At 41.8% G+C, this 12,328-nt stretch overlaps 1 protein-coding gene across 1 annotated transcript in view; it reads right to left on the reverse strand.

Moving 5' to 3' along the window:
• LOC121368062 (guanylate cyclase soluble subunit beta-2-like) overlaps nucleotides 1-12,328 on the reverse strand; it is a 71,702-nt gene that overhangs the window by 15,820 nt on the left and 43,554 nt on the right. The window contains exons 6-9 of the mRNA XM_041492586.1: nucleotides 9,890-10,004; nucleotides 9,072-9,415; nucleotides 7,802-7,976; nucleotides 3,026-3,171 (exon numbers count right to left, since the gene is read on the reverse strand). Of these exons, the coding sequence (XP_041348520.1) occupies nucleotides 3,026-3,171; nucleotides 7,802-7,976; nucleotides 9,072-9,415; nucleotides 9,890-10,004 (780 nt within the window). The remainder of the gene's footprint in view (nucleotides 1-3,025; nucleotides 3,172-7,801; nucleotides 7,977-9,071; nucleotides 9,416-9,889; nucleotides 10,005-12,328) is intronic.

Below are 12,328 nucleotides of genomic sequence, written 5' to 3' on the forward strand. Positions count from 1 at the left end.
ATCAAATGGACTTCGCGGTCCGGTCCGGTCGATTAGCCGTACACGCAGACTGTCACGCAACCACGCACTCCCACAAACTGTTCTCCTTCTCAGACACGCTCACTGTATCACAACTGCCATTGATGTTTATACAATGACTCCAGGTCTGCGTTGTGGTTAAGCTATCGGACTACAGGCTGGTAGGTGCAGGGTTCGCAGCCCGGTACCGGCTCCAACCCAGAGCGAGTTCCTAAGGGCTCAATGGGTGGGTAGGTGTAAGGCCACTAAACCCTCTTCTTTCTCACTAACCACTAACCAACTAACAACTAACCCACTGTCCTGGACAGACAGCCCAGATAGCTGAGGTGTGTGTGTGTGTGTGTGTGTGTGTGAGTGTGTGTGTGTGTGTGTGTGTGTGTGTGTGAGCGCGCTCGCACAGGGTAGCTTACTTGAACCTTAATTGGATATATGCACGCAAAAGAGTTGAAATGAAAAATGAAATGACTCCAGGGCAGGCCCGTAGGATCCGAGGGAGGGTGTGACGGAACATGCTCTTAATTTTGTTTTCGCCTGTGGCGATATTAATTGTTTTAGAGGGCCATGTGCAGTTCCAATATGCACTTAAGCCCAGATGGGCACTTTGTTACGTAATACCTCTGCGCGACGGTGGTCGTGCTGTTTTCAATACACACCCGGACGAGGTGCGGAGGCCATGTGACCAGTAGTTACGTAATACCTCCGCGAGTGCGGTTTTTACGACCGTGATTTTGGCGACTAGGCGACAGTGAGTCTGGCCATCTAAGAGAAAATTCCCGTCTTGGTCGCTGTGGAAATATCACTTGTAGGTATTCGGTGCCGCGATGTACCCCCAGGCGATATTCGGTTTTGTAATAAATAGCTAGGGTTTTAGAGATATCAGGTAGAAACATATTGGAAGGCTTCCAGGGAGTGCGTCCGTTTGGACTTGGTAATTATATATTTTCTGCTCTGTTGTATAACCTTGATGTGATTGATGTGACTTTAAATATTTTAATACTGTATTATACCAATATTATTTAGACGGTGTTTCCGGTAATCTGACGAAGTAAACTGTAGGATTCATTGTTCTAAAAATTATTAAAGCTTAACCAGTCATCCAAGAGGACCTAGGTTATTGTCTTTAGTGTGATAGGTACCAGTATTAAGTCTGTATTACAAGGTTACTGAATGAGTAGTAAGGGTTAATTAAAAATTAACCAGTTAGGAATAGAGTTGTAATTCCTTTATTAACTAAGTTCCCCTGGAAGCGTTTCTCAATTATCACACGTGTGGGTGTTGTGTCACGGTGAAGTGATTTGAATATTGTGTAAACTAGACACCTAGTGATTAACTAATTAAGTGATTAGTTCTGGGTTGTTATTATTTTGTTGTTGTTAATTAACTACTGCGGCAGTACATTTGTCAGCGTAGTATTAATACAGATTCCAAAGTGTATTGTGTTTTTGTTGTGTTTTCTAATGAACTAAACGTGCTATATTACATATACTTTATATAAGATCTTATCTCTGATCATACCTAGAGACGAGCCACGCGGGTATAACTGTCCGTTACAGAGAGATCTAATAGATATACAGTTAGGAGAAATATTTGGATGATCGTGTTTTATTCAGTTACGGGTATTATAGGATCCCCGTGACAGAGGGGAAGGGGCTGTGCCCCCAATTCGAGAATGAAAATATTCGTTGTTTTGTCCTATTCTATAAAAATAAAATATGGCTCGTTTCCTCCCCACGCCCAACCCGCCCACTACAGATGTTGTTCCTACAGGCCGTGTCTAGCCTAAAATAACTGGAGAATAGAAAGACAGTGAACTGACCTCAGTGGAGTAGTGGTTAAGCCATCAAACTTAAGTTTCTGTAGGTACTGTGTTCGCATCCTGGTACTGGTCCTCTCATAGTTTAACGACTCAGTGGGTAGTTGTAAGACCATCGCGCCGACTTCTCTCTCACTAACCACTAACAACTAACCACTAACAACTAACCACTAACAAATAATCACTAACCCACTATCCTGGACAGACAGTCCTGATAACTGAGTTGTGTGCCCAGGAAAGCGTATTTGAACCTTAATTGGATATAACCCCAAAAATAACTCCATAACTTATAATCGAAATGAGTTTTAAGCAAGCTGTCCTGGACACACACAATCCAGCCATCTGGTCTGTATGTGTCCAGAACAGCGGATTAGATGTCAGTGAGAGATATGTCTTTGTCTCGTGGCACCGGCCTCGGTGGCGTCGTGGTCAGGCCATCGGTCTACAGGCTGGCAGGTACTGGGTTCGGATCCCAGTCAAGGCATGGGGTTTTTAATCCAGATACCGACTTCAAATCCCTGAGTGAGTGTTCCGCAAGGCTCAATGGGTAGGTGTAAACCACTTGCACCGACCAGTGATCCATAACTGGTTCAACAAAGGCCATGGTTTGTGCTATCCTGCCTGTGGGATGCGCAAATAAAAGATCCCTTGCTGCTAATCGGAAAGAGTAGCCCATGTAGTGGCGACAGCGGGTTTCCTCTCAAAATCTGTGTGGTCCTTAACCATATTTTTGACGCCATATAACCGTAAATAAAATGTGTTAAGTGCGTCGTTAAATAAAACATTTCTTTCTTTCTTTTGTCTCGTGGCATTATACCTATCCACTGAATTGTTGAAACTCGCTCTGGGTGGGAGCAGGTACTGGCAATGCGAACCCAGTACCTACTAACTTTAAGTCCAATAGTTTAACCTCTACACCATCGAGGCTTGTCCCGTGAAAACGAAATAAAGGAAAGTAGTATAAGGTCTTCTCCAGTTAGGCAAAGAGAGTATTTTAAAACATAAAACAATACTTTTTAATTTTAAATATTTTTTCGGGGTGAACCCTCAATGGTCCTCATTATGTTCCGCCCTGACCCCTCGATTCATGGACACATGCAAACAGTTTGATAAATTGTCTTAAAACCCAATCAGCAACACAACCATAAACACCCAGTCAAGTACTGCCATCCACCACAAAGACAATGTACTAACCGGCCTCCACTTGTTTGCCGTTCTTCAACTGGTTTGCTACTTTTGGCGGTAACATCTGATACAGGAGTAGGTCGGTCTTCTTCTTCTCTTCTTCCAGTTGTTCAGACGTTTTCTTCAGAGCGACGGTCGTCTCGTCCAACTTTTTACTAAAAAGGAAACCCAAATACCGAGTCGTACCGAGCCAAAATAAGTGGAGTGGCCATGCGACCCCCCACAAAAACCCCAACGCCCAAAACAACAACAAACAAACAAAAACAACAACAAAACAACACCCCCCCCCCCTCCAAACAAACGGTGTCCTCCCATTTTGCGTACAACCCACTTTGCCTACACTTAATTTGCCTACACCCACTTTGCCTACACTCAGTATGAAAAGATGCCACCCCCAGTTAAAAGTGGAGCATTCCATGTATGGTCCCTATGTATAAAAATAACATGACAAAATAATATGACAAACACATATTTTATTATAAAAACGATTAACATTACACAACAAAAACAATTAAACTATAAAATGACCTCACAAATATTAAACAAATATTTTGTACAAAGTTGAACTTTAATCCTATATCAAAGAATCATGAAGACCATTTCACTTTGATCACATATTAAAGATCACACTATGGGATCACTGGACTAATACTAATCACCATAAAGAGCATGAAATCACCTTTGTGCAACTAAGCCCCAATTACATTACTTATGTTCATTATAATCTTAATTGTTTATGTAATACAATATTTTTATATTGGTTTGTCCCACTATGAACTGGGGATGTCACTTTTTCACACTGTAGGCAAACTGAGTGTAGGCATACTGGGTTGTAGGCAAAATGGGTGTAGGCAAAGTGAGTTGTAGGCAGAATGGGAGGGAACCAAACAAACACTCCCTCCAAAAATAAACAAAAGACACTAGAACAAGCAATAAAAAAACTCCAACAACAAAGAACACAAAAATAAATAAATAAATTAATAAATAAATATATATTGTTTTAATATTAAAAATACCAAAAGAACAACTACCATCACCACCAATAACACTCCCACCAAAAATAAAATAAACAACAACTAAATAAATAAATTTAAAAAATAATAAAGAAAAAAAGAAAAGCAAAAAGAAAGAACAAATAAAACCTGACAAAACTAAAACAACAACAACAACAACAACATTAAACAATAATGCAAAACAAAGGCACAGTAATAATGATCTTCCCACATTAGACAAAAAGGACACTTGTAGACTGTAATAACTTTTAAAAATTAATTATGATGTTGGTTTTGCACAGGTGGCCACCAAATTACGATCCTAATCATTACTTTTGCTCATCTTTTTTTTCTCTAAAATACGGAAATAATAATGTATTTTCCCTCTCACTGCTAACCATAAACGTCTGCCAAAGACAGATAGCTCCACAGATAACGGAAATGTATTTCCGGGGCAACGAGCTTGAACCGTACGTAATGAACAACCAATAAATGATGCATTTGCCCCAAAGCCTATATATATGGGGTAAATGCTATTAGCATGATTGATATGCACTGCGAAAAATTCGAAATAAAGATACTCAATGACATTTATTCAGTGTACTTCAGGGTCACGGGTGTATACTACCAAATCAAATCGCATAGACGACAATAGTAACATATATGTTTGTATGTGTGTGTGTGTGTGTGTGTGTGTGTGTGTGTGTGTGCGTGTGTGAGTGTGTCTGTGTGTACATGTATGTGTGTGTCTCTCTGTGTGTGTTTGTCTGTGTGTATTTGTGTGTATGTGTATGTGTGTGTTTCTGCGTGTGCGTGTGTGTCTGTGTGGCGGGGTGGGGGTGGGGGTGGGGATGGGGCTGGCAACTGGATTCAATATGATTACAGAGCTGTATATGTTTTGAATCAACTAGGTCTATGATGTACCCAATTACAGTTATTATTATAGCGGCTTTGATTTCCGAAATATCTCCACCGATTTCGTTTGCTTACCGATAGAATTTTTACATGTTCAACTTTTACTGGTCAGACGAACGTCACTTAAGGCATGTTCAGAAGGGTTTACCCTCGCAGACAGATTTTCAATATGTTAAGATGATAATCATTCCAGTTGTTTGCGAGATATTGGAAATGGCCTATTTTAGAGAGTTCAAGGTCAGGTCAGGTCATAGGGTTTTACGTGCACATTCAGAACAAGCTGTTGTATCGCACGCCTGTCCTGGGCACAAGAGCCGGCCATGGACAGGACAGAGAGTTCAAGGGTTATCTATCTCATTTTATATCTAAGCTAGTTAGGCATATTAAAGGCCGATAACTATGTATGTGAAAGCTGAGAACACGTTTAGTCTTAAGACGCCGCCACACGATACAAGTGCCTCGTACGATAATAGCCGATTGCATAGTAACAGATGAAATCGTAATGTTTGTCTTGTCACAATCTGATTAAACTTAGCTCTACTGTCCTATCAGTAGATCTAACAGCATTGCGTGGACTCCAATGTCCAGGTGACATTTCATCTATTTATGCAATAGCCGAACTTGTTTGTTTATTACAACATTGAAAAAAACAGGGGGAAAAGTGCAGTAATAAACTGTGGATCGTATACTAGTATAAACAGATTTTATGGCTATACTATTAAATTGTTTTTTTCGTCTTAAAACGAATTTTATATAAAATTTTATACTGCAATTAGTTTCCGGCACCCGAATCATTTCGTATACCCTCGGCATAATCCCGAGTGTTTTCAAATTCTTTTCAAATCACTGGAATGATTTTGCAATTAAGGTTTTGATTGGTCGAATGAAAGGTCAACTGGACATGAGCTCCAACGGGCTGCTGTTAGATCCACATATAATAGTGGAGCTAATTTTAATTAGATTGGTCTTGTCACAATCGGCTATTCTCATACGAAACGCTCGTACTGTGTGGCGTCGCCTTTAGCTCTTTCATTCACAAAATATTATTACAGTGAATTAGCTACAATAAGAATTTCAACTATGGGTTTTCTTTATATGTACAAACTACGTACAACCCTTTAATAGGCAAAGTCATTCAATTAAAATTCAGCTTCCTATGCCGCTCAATGTTTTTAATAAGATATTTTTTCCCCTTTTCTGTCCAACTTTTTTTTAAAGGAATAGTCACAAATTTAAATGACAAAAACACGATAAAATGAGTGTTAGTACACGTGTAAGAATTTAATAGAACTGTGTTCGTGCAAGCCGTTCATTTATAATGTGAATTAATGGAACCAATTTTGTCCCCAGCACGAGGCAATTAACAGTTCATTTGTAGGCAAATGCAGGTTTTAAAAACTGATTCTAGACACGCACACTCCATGCAGCGGGAACCGGGAATAATGGCAATAAGGGATAGAGGGTCGGGACCAGTCAATCAGCGGCATTATTAGACCGGTTGTGCACGTTGCGTTACGCCAGAGAGAGAAAACAGGAAAAAACTGAAAAAAGAAACTAACAGAGCACGAGCACTCTTACGAGCGTGTGTGATGAGGTCAACAATCCCATTGCCCCCATCTTCATAAATCAAGGCTAATATTCGTTCCTCGTATTCAGCCTTGATACATGTCGTCAAGAAATCGTGCCACAAAATGCTTAAATTTCATTGGATGCGATGAGATATGATTGCAACGAATCGTAACGCTCCTTATAGATCCATGTTGGTGGGCGAACACTGATATTGCTTTCAAGATTGTCACATGTTACCGATGCTGTGATTGGTCAGCGATGTCATCGTGTAAGGGACATAATCGGTGTTACAAAATTTTTTCCAATAGAGGGTGCTAGTAGTGGATATCAGTAATCTTGACTACATGTATAAAGGCTGAATACGAGGAACGAATATTAGCCTTGATTTATGAAGATGCATTGCCTCTTGAACTAAGAGGCGTATCCAAGGGCGAGGGACAAGGGGACCCGTTCCCCTTAAATGTATGCCCTGGGTTGCCCTGATTTCGTAGCCCAGTGGTAAAGCGCTCGCTTGATGCGCGGTCGGTTCGGGATCGATCCTTGTCGGTGGCCCCATTGGGCTATTTCTCGTTCCAGCCAGTGCTCCACAACTGATGTAACAAAGGCCTTGGTATGTTCTATCCTGTATGTGGGTTGGTGCATATAAAAGAACCCTTGCTGCTAATCGAAAAGAGTAGCTCGTAAAGTGGCGACAGCGGGTTTCCTCTCTTTATATCTGTGTGGTCCTTTAACCATATGTGTACCGGCCTCGGTGGCGTCGTGGTAGGCCATCGGTCTACAGGCTGGTAGGTACTGGGTTCGGATCCCAGTCGAGGCATGGGATTTTTAATCCAGATACCGACTCCAAACCCTGAGTGAGTGCTCCGCAAGGCTCAATGGGTAGGTGTAAACCACATGCACCGACCAGTGATCCATAACTGGTTCAACAAAGGCCATGGTTTGTGCTATCCTGCTTGTGGGAAGTGCAAATAAAAGATCCCTTGCTGCTAATCGGAAGAGTAGCCCATATAGTGGCGACAGCGTGTTTCCTATCAAAATCTGTGTGGTCCTTAACCATATGTCTGACGCCATATAACCGTAAATAAAATGTGTTGAGTGCGTCGTTAAATAAAACATTTCTATCTTTCTTTAACCATAATATGTCCGACGCCATATAAAATAAAATGTGTTGAGTGCGTCGTTAAATAAAACATTTCCTTCCTTCCTTTTTTCCCCCACAGAGGACAACACATACCAAGGTCTTTGTGATACTAGTCGTAGGGTACTGACAGGGACGGGAAAAAGACTCCCAGAATGCGTTTTTACTCACGCTACGTCTATTTCTGCTATTCGTTGTTGATTAAGAAGCACCAATTCTCGAGTGACGTCATACAGCGGTATGTCGGCGAGAAACACGTTCATCTCCATCAGTTCATTGAGACTGGTCAGTCTGGGCGACCCGATGAAGATCATGTGATGCGAATCTTCCAACCACATCATTTGACCTGAAATGATTTGCATAAAGGCAACTAGTCAAACTGAAAAAAAAAATGAACAAAAAGTTTGTTTTGGTTAACAACACCACTAGAGCACATTGATTTATTAATCATCGGTTATTGGATGTCAAACATATGGTAATTTTTTACACAGTCATAACCCACATGCCACAAATTGGTTGCAACAATGCAGTGATTCTTTCATACTGTATGCAGACGTGAAGCAATGGTTAGACATATCAGTGCTCAGGGCGACTATGCCCAGGCCAATGGCGTTAAATTTTTAGAAATATTAAAAATATTTACAAAATAATGCTGCACGAAGTTCTACTTTTCCACGAAGTTGTAGAATCTACTTTTTATGTCTGATCCATCGCCCCCCTACCCCTCCCCCATCCCCCGCTCATGTTCCTAAATTTATCTACGAAGTAATAGAATCTACTCTTTATTCCACATGATTATGTTTTTGGAAGCGGGGCCGAATATTTAAATACGTCTATGACCCATTGGTTCTAGAAGGGCGCTGGATCTACGATTGTCAAACTCTCCCAGATCCTAACTGTTGTTATTACGTAAAACAAAACCAAGTTTGATTTTACTGTGAGGTCCAAAATATCTTGTTATTTCTTTAGTGACTCAAAAAGGAAGATTTTTATCGATAAAACCATCTATCTAGATAAAAATGTAATACAAGTTTCCCGGACAACTTAAAGTCGACTCTTAAAATATATAGTTACAACCTCGTTCATTTTCAACTGACGTGTTTGATTCACACTGAAAGTATTAGCATTAACACCGAGCAACAGTTCCTGAAATAATGCATAGGAATAAGAAATAATTTAGAATAGAAAGGAAAACAATAAAAATCCACACACACTCATTCACACACACACACACGAACACCCCACCTGACAAATACAGAGAGAGAGAGATAGTGAAAGAGAGAGAGAGAGAGAGAGAGAGAGAGAGAGAGAGAGAGAGAGAGAGAGAGAGAGAGAGAGAGAGAGAGAGAGAGAGAGAGAGAGAGAGAGAGAGAGAGAGAGAGAGAGACGTCTGCACACTTAAAATCAGTCAAAACATTCAATTAGCAACTAATTGCGTTACCTTTCAAAACTAACGCTCGCTTTTCTATACAGCCATCCGGAATCTTAACAGCCAGTAAAAACACGGCATTGATGAACACGTGGATGTTGGCAATGGTCAAGGTCATTTTCGGGTGTACGACGGTGAAAGCTTCGGACATGTGCACGCCCTCTTGAATATTCATGTGACTCATCTTCTGGACCATGACGCCACATTGTCGGATCACCAGTTTCTCGTTAAATATGATGTGGTACGGGAACACGGAACAGAACTGGTCGGCTGCCAGGTGGAAAGACGTCTTGGGTGTCACGACTACGACTTCGCAGCACTTCGCCATGGGCATTTCCACGGCGTCGAACACGCACCTGAAAGATAAAGATAAAGCTGGAGAAAACTTTATAATGATTACTGTGCCCTGATTCCGTTTGCACTTCCCCCACCCCAGCAGCTACACTCAACTATGTAACTAAGAATTACTCTCGACAAACGACTGGCTATCTGACTCTCAGAATGTTAAAGTTAAAGTTTGTTTTGTTTAACGACACCACTAAAGGACATTGATTAATTAATCATCGGCTGTTGGATGTCAAATATTTGATAATTCTGACACGTAGTCATCAGACGAAACCTGCTACGTGTTTCCTAATGCAGCAAGAGATCTTTTATGTGTACTTTCCCACAGACAGGAAAGCAACTACTACGGCCTTTGACCAGTTGTAGTAGACGAGTTGGAACTAAAAAAAACACCCAATCAGTTGAATGGATCCACCAAGGTGGTTCGATCCTGCGACGCAAGCACCTTAAGCAAGCATTGAACCGACTGAGCCCCTAGCACGCACCTGAAGACGGTGTGCTCCTGAGTCTTGCCGCCGTCGATGGGCTGTTTGAACCTGTCCTCCACCGAGATCTCCAGCTTCTGTTCGTACAGTTCCCTGCCAACGGCCTTCACCAAACCTAGATTGTGAATATATAAATTAGCATGATAATGATGATGATGATGATGATGATGATGACGGCCATAACGAGGAGGATGATAATGATAAAGATGATAGATGAGGAGGAGGAGGAGGAGGAAGAGGAGCAGGGGAAGCAAAAGGAGGAGGAGGAAAGAGAAGGATAAGGAATAAGAAGAGGAAGAGGACGACGAGGAAGAGGAGGATGAGGAGGGAGAGGAGAAGGAGGAGGAAGAGGAGGAGGAAAAGCAGGAGGAAGATGAGGAAGAGGAAGAGGAGGAGGTAGAGGAGGAGGAGGAGGAGGAAGAGGAGGAGGAGGAGGAAGATGAAGAGGAGGAAGAGGAGGAGGAACAGGAGGAAGAGGAGGACGAGGACGAGGAAGATGAGAACGAGGAAGATGAGGAAGAAGAGGAGGGGGAGGAGGAAGAGGAGGAGGAGGAAGAGGAGGAGGAGAAGGAGGAGGAGGAAGAGGAAGAGCAAGAGCAAGAGAAGAAGGAGGAAGAGAAGGAGGAAGAGGAAGAGGACGAGGAAGATGAGGAGGAAGAGGCGAAGGAAGAGGAAGAGGAAGATGAGGACGAGGAAGATGAGGAACAAGAGGAGGAGAGGAGGAAGAGGAGGAGGAGGAGGAGGAGGAGGAAGAGGGGGAGGAGAAGGAGGAGGAGGAAGAGCAAGAGCAGGAGGAAGAGAAGGAGGAGGAAGAGAAGGAGGAAGAGGAAGAGGAGAAGAGGAGGAAGAGGAGGAGGAGGAAGAAGAAGAGCAAGAGGAGGAGGAGGAAGATGAAGAGGAGTAGGAGAGAGGAGGAGGAGAGAGGAGGCGGAGGTAGAGAGAGGAGGCGGAGGAGGAGAGAGGAGGAAGAGGAAGCGGATGATGAGGACGAGGATGAGGAGGATGAGGAGGAAGAAGAGGAGTCTTGCCGCCGTCGATGAACTGTTTGAAACGAGATCTCAGTCTTCTGTTTGTAAATTTCGCTGGCAACGGCCTTCATCAAACCTGCATTGTGAACATATAAATGATCAATATAAGATGATGATGCTGATGACGGCCATGATGAAGATGATGACTGTGATGATGAGGATAAAGATGATCAATGACGATGATGATGAGCAGGAAGAGGAGGAGAAGGAGGAGGAAGAAGAGGAGGAGGGAGGAGGAGGAGGAGAAAAGAGAACAGGCAGGAAGGTTATCTATTTTCAACCACTCATCAGTTCCAAACAAGGAATCAGTGTTTTTAATATTTCATCTTGCAAATTTCAAATTATGGAGCGAGATCAATACATATTAAATGTCATTACCTCACCTTAATTGGTTCATTAAGCTGTCCCCCATTTAGGTCTAGTCAACGTTAGAGTTTGTTTTGTTTAATGATAAAAGTAGAGCATATTTATTTATTAATCATCCGCTCTTGGGTGTCAAACATTTGATAAAATTGATGTAGAGAGGAAACCCAGTACATGTTTCCATTAGTAGCAAGGGATCTTTTATATGCAACATACCAAATACAGGATAGCACATACCATGAACTTTGATATACCAGTTGTAGTGTACTGACTAAAACAAGAATTAGCCCAATGGGCCCACCGACGGGGATCGATCCTAGACCAACCGCTTCCTGCCCTTGCAACTAAAATAGAAGCAGGGAGGCAGTTGCATTCTGGGAAAGTACAATAATCGGTTATACAATCATAAGAATATAAAATGAACTTTCGTTTCATACGAAGTGAAATCATTTTCAGTTGTCAGGAACTTTAACGAATGACAAATTAGCACTATTTCACAAGGGACATAAACTTGATATGTTTTATTTAACGACGCACTCAACACATTTTATTTACGGTTATATGGCGTCAGACATACGGTTAAGGACCACACAGATTTTGAGAGGAATGTCGCCACTACATGGGCAACTCTTCCGATTAGCAGCAAGGGATCTTTTATTTGCGCTTCCCACAGGCAGGATAGCACAAACCATGGCCTTTGTTGAACCAGTTATGGATCACTGGTCGGTGTAAGTGGTTTACTGAGCCTTGCGGTGCACTCACTTAGGGTTTGGAGTCGGTATCTGGATTAAAAATCCCATGCCTCGACTGGGATCCGAACCCAGTACCTACCAACCTGTAGATCGATGGCCTAACCACGACGCCACCGAGGCCGGTACGCGACTTTAAAAAGTTGTTTATTACTCGATATTTATGGTAATATTATTTTTACATGTCTATCATATAACACTGAAATAATAAAAAAATATTTTACATTTTTGAAATAGATAGTTGATTTATTTTACACAGGCACGCTTAAAGAATTTAATACAGTAAAAAAAAAAACCCA

Source organism: Gigantopelta aegis, chromosome 3 (assembly GCF_016097555.1).
Source record: "Gigantopelta aegis isolate Gae_Host chromosome 3, Gae_host_genome, whole genome shotgun sequence".
Taxonomy (NCBI): domain Eukaryota; kingdom Metazoa; phylum Mollusca; class Gastropoda; order Neomphalida; family Peltospiridae; genus Gigantopelta; species Gigantopelta aegis.